The sequence below is a fragment of the Lissotriton vulgaris genome, chromosome 1_1 (assembly GCF_964263255.1).
Source record: "Lissotriton vulgaris chromosome 1_1, aLisVul1.2, whole genome shotgun sequence".
In the NCBI taxonomy this organism is placed as follows: domain Eukaryota; kingdom Metazoa; phylum Chordata; class Amphibia; order Caudata; family Salamandridae; genus Lissotriton; species Lissotriton vulgaris.
Window position 1 is genome coordinate 538,778,965 of NC_141685.1, and position 22,124 is coordinate 538,801,088.

Sequence of the window (22,124 nt, forward strand, 5' to 3'; positions counted from 1 at the left end):
GAAATGCTTCATCACCAGAAACGCTTTCCTTTTATGAGAGGGGTACCGGGTGGTGTTGTATTGATTTGGAATGAACAAATTGAGATGTTACTTTTTGTAAGAGGCAGTTATACGTAACAAAAAACCCACAAACTGATGCACTCATTTCACATGATTTCCAGTTGCTGCCAGTCTTTGTGAATCTTATCTTGCCGACGAATTGAGGCATTGTGTCAGCTCCATCTTAAGAAAACGATCATTGTTAAATGCAACAGCCTGTGTGGGGCACTTTCAAAAAATCCTTAGTAAACAAAACATAAATAATTATTAGATGAATGGGTAAGAGGATCTAAAACTGGGAATGGAAGATTGATCCAATCGTTTATTCTTCCTATTCATACAACGTTGTTCAGTGTAATGACAGTATCCGACAGAGTCAAAAAAGAGGCAAGCTACCCCCAATGTTTTTTAAAGCAAAGCGGTCAGTCTGATCCTGTAAGACAAACAGACAGTGAAATGAAGTGCTGATACGAGGAAGAATTGTAGTGATGGATACTGTGACAGACAGAAAGGCATGCAAAGCGAGAGGAACAGTGCTTTAAATGCGCCAGTACTGCCAGGCACTGACAACCTACACTTTTTAGTTTGAAAAAGATAGTACCAGCAAACACACTACTGTACTGAAACAAACACATCATTGTACTGAAACAAAAACATCACTGTACTGAAACAAACACATCACTGTAAAGAAACAAACACATCTCTGTGCTAAAACAAACACATCACTGTACTGAAACAAACACATCACTGTAAAGAAACAAACACATCACTGAGCTAAAACAATCACTGTACTGAAACAAATACATCACTGTACTGAAACAAACACATCACTGTACTGAAAGAAACACATCACTGTACTGAAAGAAACACATCACTGCAAAGAAACAAGCACATCACTATGCTAAAACAAACACATCACTGTACTGAAACAAACGCATCACTGTACTGAAAGAAACACATCACTGTACCGAAACAAACACATCACTGCAAAGAAACAAACACATCACTGTGCTAAAACAAACACATCGCTGTATTGAAACAAACACACCACTGTACTGAAACAAACACATCACTGTACTGAAACAAACACATCACTGTGCTAAAACAAACACATCACTGTACTGAAACAAACACATCACTGTACTGAAACAAACACAGCACAGTAAAGAAACAAACAAACACATCACTGTGCTAAAACAAACACATCACTGTACTGAAACACACAGGAGGATACCTACCCTGAGGCAGGAATGCACAAGCAGTAAGTCTGGAAAGCATAGACCAGGAGAATGAGACTTGTAAACCAAAAACAGCGAAAATATCAGAACTGCCTGTGGGAATAATTTGACACAAACACTGGAACACACTGAACATGGGAGAGAGAATGTATTGACACTACTACAACAGGCAGACACTTCGTCAGGGAACACACTGAAAATGAAACCTAGAACACACTAATATGTAGGCTGCAAGTAGGATCAGAGTCACTAAATATAGTATAAAAGGTTGATCTGGTAGCATTCACAAAAGTCATTATTGCCAGTCCTTACCACCGTATTTACCTGTTGGCCTGGTGCTTTGGGACATAACGGTGGTACCATCTGTGCCATTACTGCACTATGTCTTCAGCAGGAACATGATGCCAAAGACATCTCTAAAAACTACACGGAGATTAACTGGATTACTGGGACATGGTCTGGTATTACCACTGCGTCCCAGTAAAATCGAATTAACACTGGAACAGTGACACTTGTGTCACTTGGGTGGGGAGACCTACACACACTCTCCCGGATACGGGCACTATAATATACAGGTGGACCTGGAAAATAGACTCACACGTGGGGCAACAAGACAGAGTACCGGAAGTTATAGACACTAGGACATAGATATACAAACATGCATATTGGAAAAGAGAGATACTGACTGCCAAACTGGTACAGAGAGACACTGACATTGACACCATAGCTGAGACTAAAGAGCCTCTGATCAGCCTCGCATGGCTTTGATGGGAGGTGGCAATACTCAACTGGAAAAACTCAAAACTAGATGACAGTAGTCTACAAATGGACCCTTACCAGCATCAAGAACCCATGCAAATTGCAAAACGCTTCACTGTACAAAAAACATTCGAAACATATATACTTAAATAAGGTGTATACACAAGGTTTTTTTTACATTTGGGAACAATGAAACGTTTATTTATATTTGGAACAATAGTCGCATAGCATGGACACATTAAGCATGCATGTGATAGCAGAGTACTGTATAATAAACATTCACTGCAATGATAGTTGAGGTAACTGGTTTTTGTACATTTTCACTAAATATCAACAAATGAAAACATACAAATTCAAAAGTCTGTGTTACTGAGTACATCCACAACATAACTGATAGTTTACAAAATTTGCTCCCACCTAAACATGGTTTCTCTTGAGTTAATGATGCCAAATATTTAGAATTGTAAATTAATGTGATATGCAAATATTTCTAAATGATTCCTCACTGTTTGGGTTTCCCCAAATCAAAGCTTTTTTTGCTCCTCCATCTTAAAAGCTTGATGAAGTTAAGACTGGCATTGAACACTTTGTCATGCTGGAACACCATCTTGTAGAAAGTGTCAATAGGAAGGTCTCCATTTGGATCTGCATATTTTAGAGTCGTCATTGGTGTATACAGAGTGTTCGTCTGGTGGCGGAAAGGTGGACTCTCCAAGAGAATTATCTTCACAGTATGCTAGGAAAGAGAGAAACATAGTTTAACAATATGCCAAAACCAATGCTACTTTCAAAGCGATAAACAAGGCCTGTTGCATAGTGTTGTTAGTGGAGTTTCCTTTGACCGTTATAGAAGATGTCCCTTCTCCACCAAGATATCAGTGAATTCCTCTACAGATAATAAGATCTAACTTGGGAGGGGCCATTTCAGAAGGACGAACACCCAGCAGAATGTCTGCCAAAGTTCATGATGTCGGATGGGTGAATGGGATTACTCCCACCAAATGTGGGCTCTGAATATGTGGCTCCAAATTATAAAATACAGTGTAAGTACCTACATACCCAGTCTCCCTAACATTCTGAGTGTGTTGGCCAGTATGGTAGTGATATTATGTTTACATGGCACACTTTACTGGTGGAATACCATCAAACATGGTGATGGATCAGTCATACTAGTGCGGGTAGCTGATTAGCATCTATTATGCCACCATTTTTAGTGCTGTTCCTTTCAAACTTTGGGTGAATGGCAGATTTAGTGGCGTTTCCTCCACCGGCATATTCATCAAAATCTAAATCAGGGGCATGCTGCCAGAAATAGAGATAGTAAATCTGCCTTTTTTGGCACGTATTCAGTTACCACACTGAAACAGGGTTGAGGCCAAATTTACGAGTATAATGTTACTACTAGTAACTTTTCACAGATGGAGTTCTCTTCCACCGTGACAGAGATCTCCCTATGGTAAAGTATGGGGAAATGTAAAAAAAAATAGTCAAACTATTTGTATGTTGAATAATAATGTAAAATAATTGTATTTCTTTATTTTAAATGTAGAACACAATAAGAATGCTACAGCGCTATTAATTTAATTTTGAGCTAAATAATTCATTAATTTTAATGTATTACATTCAATTTCATTATTTTTAAAGATTTATTTGAAATAATCCATCCTAAAGTAAAATCTATATATTTATTTATGTATTTAAATTTACATAAAAATTAGATATATAATTAAATTGAAATTAATGTACTATAATTTTTAAAACAAAATTACATTTATTTCTAAATTCAAATGTTATCAAAAAATATTTGTTTTGTATTTAAATATATTTTTTTAACATCAACTTATGTGTATATATTTTTAAAAGCCAAAATAAATTAATGGATTTAAACATTATTTCCATAGAGGTTCTATTTTCAGCCCCACTCTCCATTATTTTTATGTGAGTGTGTTGCAGTACCAGTTTTGGCCATGTGGGGTGCTGGTCTTACTCTAGGTCTGAGCTAGAGTACAATTACTACTGTTTTGGATCCTATTTAGCTGTGGTAACTTTAGAAGTGCAGTTTGTGTATAGCAATAGACTAAGGGGGAGATTTTCAAAAATGTTACGCAACTCAGCCCCTCGCGAGGCTGCGCTGTGTGACAGGTAGCGAGCAGGAGAGCACCATATCTTCAGAGATATTTGTGATGCTAAACCAGCGCAAAAGGATTGAAAATCTCCCCCTTTTGTGGATAGGTGTCTGTCCCTAAACACCTCCTAAAACCCCTTTGTATTTCTCCATAAACCCCACCCATTTAGAAGTAAATAGTCTCCTTTTTCCAGCCACTCCCCGGCCCATCTCACATTTAATATTAAGTAGTAAGCTGACTTGTGCGATGGTCTCCGGACAGGAGAGGTGGAGATTTCCACTCATAGAGTGTGAATTGCATTTTGATGGGAATAAGTCTTTGGATGTCCTGATAAACAGGCCCCTTGCAAGCTAGCTCAGATATACAGTGAATGTGAATGGACTATACAAAGAGCTTCATAATAAGGAATGTAAGGAAAAACTGTAATAAGTCCTCAAAATGAAGACTGGGGGGGGGGACAAACAGTTGTGACACCCTCAGAATGGGCAATTAGAAGAGAACCACTAGACCACATGATTGCAGGAGCTACTTTGAAGGAAGAGGAGGGAGGAAGGGGAGCTATGTGGGAAATACGGAATCCTCAGCCAGATTTACTAACATTGAAGTTGTAAAACGTGTTTGCAAACTGTGTTCCAACTTTTTGCAAAACTAATGAGACCTTGTGAACTGACCAGCACTTCGGGCTGATTCACAGAACTAATCTGAGATAAAATCCTAAACCTACTACTTTTGGTATTCACAGAAGGCATTTAGTAGTAGTAAAGTTAAGACTCCTAACTTTACTAATACTAAACTGAGACAAAAATCCTAACTTTACAACTTTCGGTATTCACAGAAGACATTTAGTAGTAGTAAAGTTCCTAACTTTACTACTACTAAATGCCTTTTGTGAATACCGAAAGTCGTAAAGTTAGGATTTTTTCTCCGATTCGTTCTGTGAATTGGCTCCGACAGGAATATAAAGGACGAGGTAGGTCGCAAATTGTGACATCCTCCTATTGGATGCCGTCATATGGATGGCTGCCTGCTAGTGTCAGCAACTCATCACGTCTGTGATCGCATTTAAATTAAGACAACTTTTTTGTTAAATGCGCACCGTTTTACTTAAAACAATGCTGCGTTTAAAGATAAAACTTTTAGTTTTCTTAAAATGTTTGTTTGAGAGTTGGTAGTGGTCTCCTGGACCCACTGGCGCCTTCCCAACAATTTTTTGTGTGTAATATTCACAAAGGTCCCCGGAGGGATCCGTTTCCGAATGAGTTACCATCTCCTTTGAAAAGTCGGTAACTTTCCAGTGGTTTCCGACTGAAACTGCAGTCGTAAACTATTGATACATTAAATTGTGAATCGCAATTTGGAAGGTATGCAATAAATGAGCCCCTTCCAAATTGCGGTTTGGTATCCATTTTTTAAACCCATTTTGCTATTTGGCCACCATTTATCACATAATGGGTTTACTAAATAGTAAAAAGGCAATTAGGGGTTGCAAACCCTGTGATTTAGCGAATCACAGGTTAGTACATATGGCCACTGTTTATAAGAGGAGAACCGATGGAAAGAGTAGGGTAAGTAAAAAAACATTTGCAAAAAAGAAGTATTTTAAATGACAGTGTACCCTCAAAATAGGATCATAGTTTTGCAGTTTGCAGCACCTTAAATCCTGGTTTTTCAAAAAGGTAAATATTTTAGCAAAATAATTCCAAAGGGAGACATAACTGGAGTGTCATGATACATGAGAATGATGCACAATTCACGAGGGGTTGCAAAATTGCCTTGACTAATCAACATTGTTTAGCCAATTTGCGAAGCACCTACTAGTACTTGTGCCACATTGTACATTGCATTCCCATCCACAGATCAGACGGTTTGTAAATTGCACATCTCTGCTTTGCGAATAGGACTAGTATATCTGGCACCTAGCATTAATTCCGAGATATGTGCAGTAATTACAACAGAGGAAAAAATGAAAGAGGAATTCTCGAATATCAGAAGGAAGCTGCTACAATCGAGATTTATAGATGCACTATAGGATTCTGCTAAGCTGAGTGTGATACACAAGGAATGGCCGAATGCTCAGATGGAGCACAGAGCTTCCTATAAAATGTAAATGAGAGGAAAGATTGGATTGGGCAAAGGCATAGTGCTGGTACCCTTAGTAGCAACAGTGCAGCTGCAGAAGGAAGCCACATCGAACTCATTTCGATGGATAGAAGTTACCAAGGATTTAAGGTCCACAATTGAAGCAGCTCTGCTGTGTTCATTATATTTTCTCCTATTCCTTCATCCCATCCACCCTATATAAGTGTGTAACGCAAAGGTACTGGAGGAGAAATGTAATAATAATAAGAAAATAATGCAGATATACTAACATGAAGAAATAAAGCGCAGTCTTAAACGATAATTAAAAGTGCGTTTAAAATTTGGAAAAATATAGTTCGCAGTTATACTTAACTGTTCTAGGCCTAACTAGCTGATGAAGTATTATTTTTGGACATGTTGATCCGATTGAAAGTGCTGATCTTGAACAAAAATGTTATTTTTCCTGACCTTCCCATGGACATGTATTTTTTCTAGATGAATAAGTTGCCTAGATTGACATGTAAATCAGCCAATGTTCCTACTTACACAGTGAACAATTTTAAATGTCTTTATGAAAGGTTGTTTAGAATGATAGATATGAAGTTTCCCTTATGGGAAAGTAGTTTTGAATACGAGAACAACTGCCAAAAACCTTAAACAGGACATTGCTCATTGATAAATGTATAACTGCTGTGTGTACAGCTATTGTGTGCCCGGTGAGAAGACGAGGACAATCCTGTTCCCATGAAGAGCTTTGAAAGATGGTTGGCTGGCTGAAGAAGGATTACCCTGAGAATAGCAACAGTGATGAAAAGTGATGTTTATATTATTGCGTGTTCCTCGAGTAGGGGCAGATTTGCTTTTATCCCTGCCATGCCACAGAACCTTTATCTACGTTGCTTTGAGATTCTACTGAGTTTTTTAAGCCTCTCTATATGGGAAGTTCTGCTTTGATATTTTTTTTCTTTTACGCAGAAGCTTTATTCTTATGTTTTCACTTTCTATTTACGAACTCGTCAGGAGTTCTGACGGAACCTTTTAACAAATAACAAACTCTCATTATTGACTGAATTAATACTTTGTTTGTGAATATATTCCGTGTTGTGCAGCTCCTGGTTTATCTCATTCAACGTCAAAGGTATGTCAACCAAACAGCAGGGATTTTGCTTAGACCAGGTGATATTATACTTTTGCAACCCTATATTTTGACCGATACTCCCTGCTTCAGCACTACTTTCAAACACAGTAGGTGTCAAGTAAGTGTCCACTTTCTGTACAAGAAGTAAGAACTATAAAACACAACAAGGTGTGTAATAGCATTTTAAAAAGATGCAGAAATACGCCATACAATCTCTACTACCTTTCTAATATTATATTATTGTAATATTTTAGCAAAACTACAACATAATAACATACCTCTGCCACCTCTTCAGGGCTCTGGCCCAAGCTTTGGAATATCTGCTTATAATTCTTCAAGTAGACATCAGTAAACATGTCAGCTGTCTCTTTGTCTGCTGCAGAAAGGTCCATTTTCATTCCATCTTCAAAAACCTTCCGTTCAAATTCAGTGACCACAGGGCCGGGTTCAATAAGGCTAATCCTATTAGGAAGGAGACACATAGCTTTAACTCCCTGAATTTATATTTATGGCCGCTTGCAATTGCAGTTAGTACACTACATACTCAAAAATATGACTTACTTCCTAGTGATAAAAATTATGTCTGTACATTAGTGAGAAATTATCACAAGGTAAGAGGATAAATGAAGGCTGAGCCAGTAAAAAAATAACTTTATCCTCCGGCGTTCACTCTAGCACCGGAGAGCTGGACTATGCAGTGAGTGCTATTCTGTACCAACTGCCACTGGTGGGGCGGCTTCACTGAAGACACTGAACGTTTTACCAATGGGTGCCATATTTTCTGCGCGTACACCACAAAGGCATTTTGTTCTCTAGAAATAACCTCGCAAAGCGAGAGTTTGTTTATTAAAAACAAAAAAAAAACAATGACAGTGACGCGCAGAACATTTTCTCACATTGCGGTCCCTGGTAGGTGAATCTAGTGACAGTCGCCCATCCAAAATATGGAGGGGTTCCTATGACCATGATCTGGCTGCCTAGCGGCAGACTAGCCTCCTGACCAGAGGTTTATGCCAGCAGAGGCAGCTGAGGGGCAGGCTTAAACTTGCCACTTTACCACCTCTTAACGGCTTTGGGGAACTTGAGTTTAGCAGAATAGAAGCCAGATTTGTATCAATACCATGGGCATGTTTAGCCCTCAATTCCAGATGTTGCCTGTCAAAAAAGAGCATAACATGCAGTTCAGCCTCATTGACGGGTAAAACGACACGGTATTCTACCTTTTGCAGTGTTCTCTCCATGCACGCCACTCCAGAAAATACTCAGAGGTATTCTCCTGAATGTAAAGTGCAGGGATTATGGATATACCCTGGATATTTCCTGTTATTTAGCAAGAACTCAGATCATAGATAAAAAACAAAGACCAGATATTAAATGAAAGCACAATGGTTTCAACACCATATACTGAAAATTAAAAGGAAATATCCAGGGTATACCCCTAATCATTTTTACAGTTACTGGATCCCTGCATTTATCCAGAACCAATTCTTATACGAGCTCCCACTTTTTGGTGAGTCCATTCCTGTGGTACTCACCTGCCAGAATGAGGGGAGACACCAATGATGAAGCATACCACCATTTGGTGGGTGAGGTGTCTTCTCTTAATATTCAAATAATCCTGGAGGTGATTTTGGTAGAACAGTAGGTAGGAACTAATCGTACTTAAGCTTTTATACCTTATGGTGTATGATGAAAGAATTGCATACCCCTGCCAGGACTTTAATAAATGTAAAACACTCAGGAACTCTGTGATGTCGGAGCAAACCAGTTGACTGAAAAAGATGGTAACCTTTAATCTTGCTTTCTCTCAAAGGTATGCACTGACATCTGTATTATGCCTTCCCCATCCAATTGGACCTCCACAAACACCCACCACAAACTGTGCTCATTCAGGTGCATATTTTCAAGCCCCTATCACCACAGGAACGTCACTTTTATAGACGTTCCTGTGGCGATATGGGCTTTGCCTTATTTACAAGGCAGCGTTAAGCCTCTTAACGTGGCTTAACACTGCCTTGTTAATAAGGCATGCTTTCTGCTATACTTAACGTGGAAGGGGTAGGCATTGGGTTTTGCTGTGGCCGTTCTGCCACAACACCCACTGATTTTGATGTTGCCCTCCTATTTACAAGGGTGGCGTAAATTGGAGGCATCACCAAAATTAAGACTAAAAAAACACCTGATCTTAACATGGCATAACGAGGAGGAATGCTTTATTTCCCCTCGTTTTTGCTGTTTATATGTATGCTGCATTGTGCAGCACACATAGAAACAGCAAAACGCCATGCATGATTGTTTATGTGCAGGAAGGTGTCCCTTTCTGCACATTAACAATCATTTTAAAAATGACGAATTGCAATGTATATGTGTGCTGCAAAAAGCAGCACACATTGAAGTTACAAATTGCCATTTAAGATTGTTTATGTGCAGGAAGGGAAACCTTCCTGTACTTAAACAATCATTCCCCCAACACAGGCACTCTTGCACTACAGTGCAAGGGAGCCTGCGGTGGCGCTAGGCAGCTGAAATTAGCACCAGCGCAGAGAGAAACACAGGGATGCACTGTATTGTTGTAAATACGGTGCAGCCCTACGTGCCAGAAGTGGCAGAGCGCGGTGTTAAGCAAAGAAGGCTAACGCCGTCACAGTGGGTATGTGCGGAGGACGGCCGTGAGCCGTTCGAATCCCGTCCACTATTTAAATTGCTCACACAGCAGGTAAATGTGCGCAGCATGCAAGGGGTTAACCTCTATGTTTGTTTTTTCACCAGATATATGGATAAATGCTCTTCTTAGGTGCAACCTGCACCTAAGGTTAGAGACCTTAGGTGCAGGTTTCTCCTAAGGTCTCTAACATGTTCTGTAGTGAGATTTACTTCTGGTCATTGTGAACTACTGAAGGCTAAGCCATTCGTGCAGTGTTACCAGACACCCCCAAGCCCAGCTTCATTGACTAAAAGTCTAATGTTCATAGAGCCAGTTACTATGGTTTGAACAAAATACTTCGACTAGGGGCAGTTTGACAGGCTGCCTTATGTTTTCAGTGAGAGTGTGGTCTTCAGAGTTGTATGAACATCTGCGCATATGAATTGGATATATGTGTATGGATGAATGAGAGTCTGTGTCATTTGTACTTGTGACACAGAATGTACTTTTTGCAATATGTGGCACCTTTACATGTATAACACCAACTTACAACCAGCTTTTAAATAGGAGAAATTTAAAGTGCTGAAAAATACTCTTCAAAGATGTTTATATTTTCTGCATTTTAAGTTCTACCACTTTAAAAAAATGCCTGTATTTTTCAGTTATTAAAATTACACTATGTCTACCATCCACTGGGAGCAAGATACCTGCTGTGTGTAAATACGCCACTTTGAAATAGGAGAAAATTAAACTGAAAAGTTAACTTTCTGTTTATATGGATGCCAGAAAACTCATCATTTTCTCCCATTTCAAATTGTTGGATTTACAAATAGCAGGCAACTTGCACCCAGTGGTCTCTTGACGTGGTGCCATAATTAAAGCAGAAAAATACAGCCATCTGTTTACATGGGAGGAATTTGAAGTAGGGAAACATGCGTCATAAAATATTAAGATGTAATTGGCTTAATTGAAAGTGGAGAAAAATATTAAGACAATGTTTTATTGAAATATTTTTTCTTCACTTTAAATTTCTGAAATTTGAAAAATGACTGTATTTTTCAAACATAAATATGGCACAGTGTCTACTGGCTATTCGGAGCAAGAGTCTTGCTGTTTCTTAAATGTGACACTTTGAAAAGGGAGAAAATTAAAATGAAGAGTTAACTTAATCATTAAGTTAACTATTCATATTAATTTCCCCCCATCAAAAAGCATTCAGAAACATCATTTTGTTCTCAATCTCTAATACTGACTTGACAAGGACTTTTATTTAAGAGTTACCTACCTCAGTGTTTCAGTTCTGGATCTCTGTGACCTACTTGCGTCATAATTCTGAGTGGCGCACAGCTCATTATCAGGCTCTGCTATCGGCAGCCTGATAACAGTAATTTAAAATAAACACAGCCGTCCCTTAACTTTAAAAGGAAAATGTGACCCTGTGCTTATTTAAAAATGAACTAAAAGGTGCAATCTATGCTTAAGGTGTCTGCGAGCTACTGGTAGCTTGCGATCAGCGGGTTCGAGACACCTGGGTTACATGTTTGGATTCTTGTGGGGCTGACCACTTACAACATTCTAAATAGGTAATGAGTAACAATGCCCTATTCAATGGTTGCATATGATATTTATACCACAATAAAGCTGTAAGGCTACTCCACCAAATGCTAGTTAAACCAAGACATAATAAGAAATAACTTTGGCACCCTTGGGGATCTTTGGTCAGTCAAAGATTAGAGCAAACAACTGTGGTCCCTTTCCAGGTCACCTCTGTGGATGGGGGGTGAGAGGTTGCTCTGTAGAGAGGGACTTTAGATCATAGCCAGCTGGGGAAACATTTTAGGGTTCCTAATTGAATGCATGGTCAGTGATTTATAAAGAGTAGGGACAAGGTATTTCATACTAGACAGTGGTTAAAGTCAGTATTTTGACTAATCAGTGGTTGAATGGTTCCACAAGAAGATGAAGCCTTGTAGCATTTTAAGTTTTCAAAAATTATAAGAAGGTGTGCAAAATAGCAGAGGTATCCAGGAAATTTGATCTATGTTCCACCTTGAAGTTATTCTTTGGTGGACCATCCATCAAAGATTTCTTTTGAATTGGCAGTAACAGAATCATTACTACAATATTCTACCACATGGCACACTTCAGGTGGGAGACCTTAGAGTGTCATGCTCTCTGAGGAGTAAGAATCACCTTAGAGGTGCAGGCAGGTTGGCAAACGGATCCCGGCATCCTCCATGTGGAACTATTAGATTAGATCAGGTTGCATTGTGCAAAAGAGCAGAACCCCTTCTCCTGCATGATTGTATGTCTGGAAAAAGCTGAGAGCCCAGCAGGATAGGAGAGCTTCTTTGTGGTTGCCAGGTGGCTTTGTATAGACATATTAAAAGCAGGTGCTGCTTGCATTCATTGCTGGGTCAAGTGCACATAGGCACCAATATCATCTTCACTTTCTCCCTCAGGGCACCGGGCCTTATCCACATCATATCATTGAAGGGCTGAGATACGATTCCAGATTGGCAGTCAACAACACACATACTTCCTGGCAACTCACTATTACCGATTTACCAATACACAGTTTGGATGGCACCACAGACCAGAGGTTTTCTGAGGGAGAAACTGGGGGAGAGATGGAGTTGAGAGAAGCGGGAAATCTGAAGGGAAGGCACCAAGAGAAAGAGGTGAATTAAAAGAACAAGTTTTCCGAACACATTTTTTGCATTGGCTATGTGCCTAAAGCCCCGTGAGTGGATTGTAATTTTCTTCTATTAACTCCTCTAATTCAGGACCAAAAGAAGCAGAGTGGATGATCACTGCCTCTGTCTGCGGCACAATGCATGCTTGACATGTTTGTGGTCTGTGTCAGAACCCCATCTCATCCTGTTACCCCTTATGTGGTCACCTGGGAAACCAACCTAGGTTTACGGATTAGAGAAGAGCATTGGCTACATGTATGGTTGAGGGTGGCAAAGGTCTCAGTATGCACACAACCCAAGGAGAATAGTTATAAAAGTTCCTCTGCATTGGAACTCCAGTCAGATTGCATGCCATGTTTGGCTTATCAGATTTATGTTGTAGGGGATGCAGAGGTAGGGTTATGATGGCACACAAATGGTGGCACTGTGATCAAGTCCAAATGTTTTGAAGTGAGGTCCTTGAACAGATTCAATTAATCACGGTTCTGGATTTTTCCTAGAGACCCGCTAACATTGCACTTGGGTGACACAAGCAAGCGCGTTAAGTATCCCTTGACTACTTACTCAGGAAAATTGCTCACTCACTCTCTGCTAGCAGCTCGCATTTCGATACCACAGAAAGACTCTGTAGATGGTTGAGTTGGACTACACTTTGATCTTAGGTAAGATCTTTTTGCCAGACCAGGCATTGTAGAGTGAAGGGTGAAGGTGCACCTTAGTGATATGTTAAATCAATTGACAAATTGTTATATCATTATTATTTTTTTACAGTGCCTTCTGACCAATCGTATTGATTGATACTGCGATTGAGGGTCAAGAATTGAGGCCTAGGTATCATTTTGATCGTTTTTTATTTGTATTTATCACTTTATACACTATACCACAGCATAGTGACTGTTAGATACTGGTCCTGACGAATGCCCAGAACTTAATTGTCATCAAGGCAGAAACATGTTGACCAATCGATAGGGTACATATTGTTAACCCTATATCACTTGTTTTTATTCATTATCCCGTAGGATGGAAGAATAAAGTTGTTGCCCCTAGGGAGATAGTTTTAATGCACCTTCACACATTGTTCTTTGCACTCTGCCCCTCATTTGCCCCATAAGGTATTAGAAATATCACGTGCTTTATACTCCTGCTCCTTCACTTTGGGTGAAGTCGTAGCCCACACGGGATACCATGCGGTGAAGCATGTCACCCTCGGTTGAGTGAGGGTTTTTGTCCACAACATTGTTGTGCCCTTATCGCTCTTGCATCTCCCTCCTTTTTCTGACAGCCTTTTGCCTGGTCCATTGCTACCCTATATTCAGTGTGAGTTATATTCTGTTGTTTTGGCCAGGAACTGAAGCAGGGAGATCGGGCAATAGTTCTCTGGCCTAGAGGCATCCAGTGACGGTTTCTTCAGTAGAGGGACAACCTTTGCATGTTTCCATGCCTGTGGCAGCCGGGAAGTAGACATTCCTGGATTTTGATGAAAAGGTCCGTTTTGAGGGATCATCAGGAGACCCTGACTTTATTTTGATGAACAGGGCTTCAAGGCTGTCCATCAGGATGGGTGTGAAAGCAGAGAGAGAGTGGGTCTCACTACCAATCAGAACTCCCTTCATTAAGCATACAACCTCACTCTTTGATGCCTGCCACTTTATTGATGAAACTAGTGGCCTGAGTTTCACATTGGGCATCAGAGACAATAGAGTTATCTGCTGTCTGAGGTGATTCCACCATATCCTTTAACCCCATGGCTGCTAGGCGTTTTCCCGTCCTGCGCTGGGGATTATTGTTTTACATTATTTTATGACGAGCTGGCCTTGTCATCCGCGCACGGCAGGTAAGCGCCATGACGAGCCCAGCTCGTCATTAGCCTCGAAGGGGTTAACAATGAAAATTTGTTTTGGAGGGGTTATTACTGGTATTAATTTTGTTTGCAAGATGTGCAGCACAGGCTTTCCGTATCTGTTTACTGTAAGCTTTCCTGGTCTTTGTATACTCCAGTTTGACTGAGGGACTGTAAGCGAGACTCCAGGTACGCTCAAGTACTTTACGGTTTTTCCTAACAGCGGTAATAGTTTCATCAAACCAAGCATGCGATCAGGCTTTCTTCTGATTAGTCCATTTAGCGGGGATGCACTTGTCCAAGGCCTGATTGATCCATGTTTCAAAGCAGTCGCTAGACTCCTCAATGTCTGCGGACAGCATAGGTTGAGAGATGGCAAGAGTGTCTTGAAAGGTGAAATAATCAAGTTTCTGCCAAGGTCGTTTATACACCAGATTGCAAGGTGACGAGACTTTAGGGCCAGCTATGTGCAAAGAAAAGAGAATAAGATGATGGTCGGACCAGGCGATTGGTAGAGATATCAGGGCCTGTGAGAGCAAAATGTTGGACAGTACAGGGTCCGGAAGATGTCCCGCCTCATGAGTGGGGCCTGAAACCAATTGAAGGAGTTGGCAAGTCACCATGTTGTTATTACAGTTATCAGGGTCATTATCAGACTCCAGGTGCAGATTCAAGTCGCCAATAATGGTAAAATTGGCTGACTTGAGTGCTAAACTGCTCACCATATTAGCTATTGCTTCTCCAAAAAGTATGGACGGCCCCGGGGGGCGATAAATCAATAATCCAGAAAATGTGAAATTTGCTCTTAGAGCTATTCTAAAAGAGGCACTTTCAGAATCCTGGATGCTTTCCTGAGTAAAGGTGCAGGTGTAGCAGTCTTCATAAATTACAGCAATTCCGACCCCCTATCCACATTCTTCATAATAAAGCCAGAGGGCAGGGTGTAGTGACAGGTAACTGAACAATATATAATCTACTATTTCCAAAGCCCATTTTGACATTCTACATTCCAGTGAGGTAATGCTGGAATGTAGTGTACACAACACAGGGCCAGAGCGTGGATGGTAACTGGGTCTTGGGAGAGCCAAGATTCCGTTTAGAATAGCACGTCTAACCGGCATTTGGTCAATAAATCAAAGACTTCCGCATGATGTTTAACTAGTGAGCGGCAGTTAATGCGGCCGATTTTGAATTGGAGGTGGTGACTGCCTGGCGGTGCACTCATGCTGTATTGAGGCCTAAAATTGCATAAAGTGCAGTGGAAGGCACCTGCAATGGGGGACCAACTGTGAACCCCACACAAGGGGCTGCTCCTTTGTACTTTGAGTAGGTCCTCATGAGAGTACGCTAGCCTGTGGGTAGGTGAAAGTACCCAGTCCAGGCGCCTGTCCGCGCCTGGTGCCGTCTAGGCGCGGACGGGCGCAGACAAGCTTGTCTTTGGCGTGCCAGCGGCATGACCGCGCTGCAGCGTACATAATGTACCTGGGGGCACAACTGGCTCCTCTCAGGCACACCTCTGATTTGGGCAAATGGACCAATCATAGAGCGGTACAGCTGAATAGAAAGCAGCCACAACCCCCAGTGAAGAGTATCAAGTGAAGGTATTTGCGTTTTAAAAAGCATAAAACGAGCAACATAAAAAGGAACCTGCCTCAAAACCTGTTGTCAAGCAGTCCCTCCCACAAATAACACTCTCTCCCCCCAACCATAAAGAAATGCAGGGAGTAAGCCTGGAGCAGCGTCAACTGCGCCTCTTATCCCTGGTATGGGCCGTGAAGAGTCTCGCCTAACGCCTCTTGATTGCCCTCATGCGCATGCTCGGACATAAGTCACAGGATCTGGAGACGTGGTCCGAACTTAGTCGCCAGAGGCAGATGGAGTGGGGATCAGTTATGGACATATGTGCCTCACAATTCCTACAGGGTTTCAACCCCGTTTCTTAGAAGGAGAAATATGATACTGCACTTGTTAGAACACTCATGATCTTTGTGAGGGCTAACTCCGGATGTGTGTCAAAGGCTCAGAAAAAAGGGAAATGACTTTGTTGGACCGGGATGGCTTTGGTGATGTCATAGGATGCCACTTCCAGTGTGAATACGAAGCCAGCCCTGCCTACCGACGAAGTGAGAGCTTTGAAGTTTCTGAATCCAGTCTGACGCCTTGATTATTCTACAGGTGAGGAATATGCAGGTAGAAGTATCCGTCAGAAGCAGGTGAATGCTCCCATCTAAACATGTGGCGGTGTAAGTTATGGAAAATATATGCAATGAAAAAACTGACAGCTTTGGTTAGCAACACAATGCATAGATTTGAAAAAACGTCAGCACCCTTCGGTACCTTCATTAAAACTATTGGAAGCCAGAGAGGTGGCCCGGGGTATATGTCTATGATCCTACATAGGTCTGACTTGTGTTGAGATAATCCCTCTAAATCATCTGGAGAGAAAGAAAAGGAAGAGGAACTCTTACAGAATGTATAACCATAAAATTGCACAAGGTGCCAAGGGGAGAAGTATGAGATGACTTACACGGTCAACATTTGATATCTAACGTCCTGCAATTTTGAGTCGTAACTGTTCTGTTAAATATGCTAATATGACGACGTCTGTTGTTATCTACTGCCATTAAAAGTGAGTTCATGCTCTGATATTGCTAAATATGTACCACGTTTTGAAAACCTTTAAATAAAATAAGAAAAAAAAAGAATCCTATCTCACCCTGGGGAGTGCTTGAGTTCTTGTGACATTACCAGTGTTTCAATCTAACTTATTCCCTTTGAAATCATTTCTTCGTTCTCTATAGCCTGCCTCCGTTTTCCTCTCTGCTAACACCAAGACTATTGAACCATTAATAGTTGGACCAAATAACTTAGGGGGACACCTACTGCAGAGAAGAAACCTAAACAAATCCTCCAATTACAAATTTCTAATAGGTGTGGAAAGAATGGCCTTTGTAAAACCTGCAAACATCCTCAGGATTGTTGCAAAGTAGTTGAAAGTAACAGACTTTTTGAAGAGAAAGGGGAGCAACCAATAGGAAATTTCAGTGTGGTTTTGGAATGGAACATATGAAAACTCCTGGGAAGCAAGCACTTAAGGATTATCTGAATAGTCAGTAAGAGTCAGACCCCATATAAGACACCAGAGCTGAATTATTATCTTACAGAAAGCACTCATTTTCAAAACGCCTAACTGAAGCCATGGACCTGAAAGTCCTAAGCACCTGCTAATTTCCCTTTCGGACTAGGGAGACCAACATTGGTCTAAGAGTCAAGATGGATGTATAAGGGCCTAGTGCTTTACTTGACTTTGACTCTCAAGTAACAATATATACAAGCTGTTCTATGAAGAGGAAAATCTGCAAAATTTGAAATTATAACAATTAGAAAGATGAAGTGTAGTTTAAGAGCATAACATTGGTAGGGACATGGCAAAAGAAGAGAGACATAATTGTATTTAACTGAAGAAATACATAAGTAACCAAGGAATTAAAATTAACCTTTAGCTGAATAGATGCATAATTAATAAACAAAACACAACACGAATATATGTTTTTGTATTTGCAGCATTTAAACCTACATCTATACGTCAATTGCAACAGCTCTAGCCCATGGAAGTACAAAGCCATCAGTTGGTAGGTCTACATATTTATATCATTATAACCTATGGGTCCATGTAAACTACATATACATTTAACAAGCTAGCTTATGTCCCACGTGCAAGTAACAGCTCACCAGAGAGTAGTCCTTTCCACCATTGTGCACTCCAATATTATTGGTAAGTTCCTGTTTCAAGTGGTGTGAAAGATTTTGCTGGCACAAATTCAAAAGCGGATAAAGCAAAAAAAAAGACTTGAGCAGCTTTTCAAGCCAAATTTAGGTGGGGGTTCAGGAATAATCATTTAATTTGTAGTTAATCTTAAAGTGCCTTATTTAGAGTTTGGTGGACAAGGTACTAGGTCGCAATTGTGAGAGATGTCACGTGCGTCGTATTACGAGGGAAATATAGTCAAGGGCACTTGTGATAGGTTACACAACATCTGGGAACTTCTGATGGATTCCCTGTCTGTCCTAAGGGCCTTTCCTAAGTCTATAAGGAACTTAAGGCCTTGGTTAGAGTTTGGTTGATGGGCTACTCCATTGTAAACATTACGGACGTCCCTGCTGCTGTAATACAAGTGCATTATACCCTGCAGAAGTGGCACTTGTAATATGGCAGATGGGTTACCTGCCATGTTTTCAAGGAGTATCCCATCTGTTAAAATCCACAAGGTTGTAAGTCGTATATTAACTTCTGAAAAACCTTTGGCTTGGCCTAGTGTTCTCAGACATGGACCTTGAAAGCCGAACTAGAAACACAGATTTAGTATTAAAATGAATTTAAGTCTTTTGCACGGGTAATAGGTTAAGAGAAACATATGATAGAGAGATCTATCCCATTGGACTTTTTCCAGTTACAATTAGATTTAGCAGGGCTTCGTCCTGGGCCCTCCTCTTAATAAACTTTTGTTTTAAAGGCATTATAAAAATTGTGTCTTAACAGATGTAGCTAAGGTTGCTGGAGCTAAGGTTCCCATCCATCTTAATGCTAACAGATGATATACGTCTTCATGTAGCTAGAGAACATAACATCTACAGGCCGTTTTGGGGGACTTAATGAAAATTAGAACACAGTCATTCGAATTCTGAAATCATGGTGGCAGGCAGTCCATTCGTCATGGAGATGCCATTTGAAAATGGCCTGGGTAATCATTAATTTACCTAGGCGTTGTATTTAGTGCACCTCGTAGCTTGTTAGAAAGCATTAAGGCTAGCATAATCTACTCAATGAGTCCAGGGAGTGTACAATCAACTTAGAAAGAAGGCTCTAGATCTAGCTCTGATGGCGTGCAAATCCTAGAGAGTGAATGCCACCAAGTGCTTGGGGCAGACATATGGGATTTTCCTGGGAAGTTGCACTTTAAGGAAACAAATAACCTGAAACAGCTTCAAATGGATCTGTTTTAAACAGTCAATGATGTGATGGTACTCGCCTCCATACCTGCCACGCATATAGGGACACTTGTGAATTATTGCTTCAGGATGGGATTGGAACTAATCCATACATACATTCTGTTGGCTTTCTTCTAGTTAGTGTACTGAAACTGGAGGCAGTGAAAAAAACAGCATTGTTAGCCGGAAAAAAATGATGTGCATTATAATGAGCCTATTGTCATAACGCAAAATGGTGCCCAGCAGAATGTGATGACGGGCACATGAGTCTCCCCTATCCCACAGATATCTATAAGCCTCATGCTGAATGGATGCCCCCTGAACATTTGGGGCTGCAGGAGCCTGCGTTAAGTTCCTGAATGTGCTCCATCCTCACTGAAGGGAAACTGTCAGGCAAGGAAAGATTTATGTCTGGGGAATTGCTACAAATAGCGTGGATGGAGTATATGAGAAGATTCTAATGGATTTATGGTTGATTGTGTAGCCTGTCCATGTTAGAAAAGAAAAAAGGTCAGGTAAAGGACGATGTTTGTCTAAAGAATTGCTGAAAAGTTTGAGTGGCCTGCTAAAGTCAGCCAAGACAAGATATATGGCTACTGCAGAAGTGCTTGATGAACGTGTATCCGTGCTCAGGCTCAATAAGCAGTGACTCATTCACGTTTGCCAACTTGCAATTGCACTGCCATTAAATGCTCGGTGAGGTAGGGGGTCTCCAAAGAACATTGCCTGTGTGATGATATTGTTAAAAATGGAGCAGTGTGTTACGTTCGTTCGCTGAGGGAATACAGCCTTTAGGAGGAAAATGTTGTGGATCTTGTTGAAAGGATATTCTTATTTTAACGATTTTATGAGGGACACGAATTTTCTTTCGAAGATTGAATGGACTAGCAGTGGTTAAAGAGGTGGCAACATTTCCAAGAGATGTTTAGAGTCTGCCACTTTCACATACCCCATGTAACTTTAGTTTAAAGGCATTATTATTCTTTCATCGGTTATGCTGTTGTGTACGCAGTCCCCAATACAAAAGAGATTAACTATATGCAATGAGATATATGCCAAACCTGCAGAATTTCTAAGTTAGCCCTAAGCATTCAAAGTGTTATTGCTAACCCTTCCTGCTCTCCATTTAGGTGTTAGTCATCCTAAGAGTTTTTAGGGTATTTCAGCAATGTTGTCTACAATTGTAATGATGATGATGTCAAATAGATAACATTCATGTATGTTTAACACAAAGGGTGCCCAGACTCTGAAAACGCTGTAAGGCCATACAGTGCTGACAGTTTTCAAGCTATTTTTCCTTTCAGTTTTTCCATTTATTTGAACTTTTTTATGATCGCAGTACTTGACTAAACTGGAGGGGTCGTACAATGCCACAGGGTGTAGCTGAGTGCTAGTACACTTTTGTCTTTCTGAAAAAGCCAATTAACAAAATTTGCACGTTTCTTTCTTTAAAAAATAGCGAAATATTGTGAATTAGTTTAAATTGCATGGCTTGCCAGGATCAGTTGGGTAGAGCAAAGATGTCTGGTGGGAGTGTAAAAGGAGAGGTGGTGGTTGAGGTATGCAGGTCTGGCGTTTTGAGGAGCTTTGTAGACGTGCATGAGGAGCTTGAATGTAATTGTTTTGTAGCCAGTGAAGGTCTCTCAGGTGGCCGGTGATGTGGGTGCGGCTTGAGATTTTCAGGATGAGTCTGGCGGAGGCATTCTGGATGTTCTGCAGTTTCTTTTGGAGTTTCTGGGTGGTGCTGGCATACAGTGTGTTGCTGTAGTCGAGTCTGCTGCTGACAAGGGCATGGGTGACCATTTTCGTGGGCTCAGTGGGGATCCACTTGAAGATCTAATGAAGCAGGCAGAACATGTGGAAACAGGTAGACGAAACAGCGTTGATTTGGTGGTTCATTGAGAGCGAGGAGTGCAGGATGATGCCGAGGTTTCGTGCGTGGTCCATGGGTGGGGGGGATTTTGGGTGCTGCAGGACACCAGAAGTTGTCCAAGGTGGTGGGTTTGGAACCCAGAATGAGGACTTCGGTCTTGTCGGATTTAGGCTTCAGTCAGCTACCCTCCCTTCTACCAGGTGGCCACTCCATCATACCATTGTGGAAGTTGCTCATGGCAGCTGTGGGTTCGTCTGTGAGGGAGACAATCAACTGGGTGTCATCGACGTAGGAGACGATGTTGAGTCTTTGGTTTGTGACGATGGTTGCAGGAGGAGTCATGTAGATGTTGAAGGGGTGGGGCTCAGAGAGGATCCCTGAGGCACTCCACAGCTGATCTCTGTGGGTTCTGAGTTGAACGGTGGAAGTCTGACAATTTGTGTTTGAACGGTAAGGAAGGAGCAGATCCATTCTAGGGCTTTGTTGCGGATGCTGGCCCCATGGAGTATTGCTTAGAAGGTGTGATGGGTGACAGTGTCAGAGGCGGCTGAGGGTTACAGGAGGATGAGGGCAGCAGTTTTGCCTTGGTCAAGGAGGGTGCATGTGTCATCTTATTGCAGCAAGGAGAGCGATCTCTGCTGTGGTTGCTTCTGAAGCCTGATTGGGAGAGGTCCAGGATGTGGTTTGTTTTGATGAACTGAGA

The 22,124-nt window shown here is 41.0% G+C and overlaps 1 protein-coding gene across 1 annotated transcript in view; it reads right to left on the reverse strand.

Moving 5' to 3' along the window:
- Positions 1–2,238: 2,238 nt before the first annotated feature.
- LOC147747444 (retinol dehydrogenase 8-like) overlaps positions 2,239–22,124 on the reverse strand; it is a 72,076-nt gene continuing 52,190 nt past the window's right edge. The window contains exons 5-6 of the mRNA XM_086936320.1: positions 7,658–7,841; positions 2,239–2,772 (exon numbers count right to left, since the gene is read on the reverse strand). Coding sequence (XP_086792446.1) covers positions 2,539–2,772; positions 7,658–7,841 — 418 coding nt within the window. The 3' untranslated portion in view covers positions 2,239–2,538. The remainder of the gene's footprint in view (positions 2,773–7,657; positions 7,842–22,124) is intronic.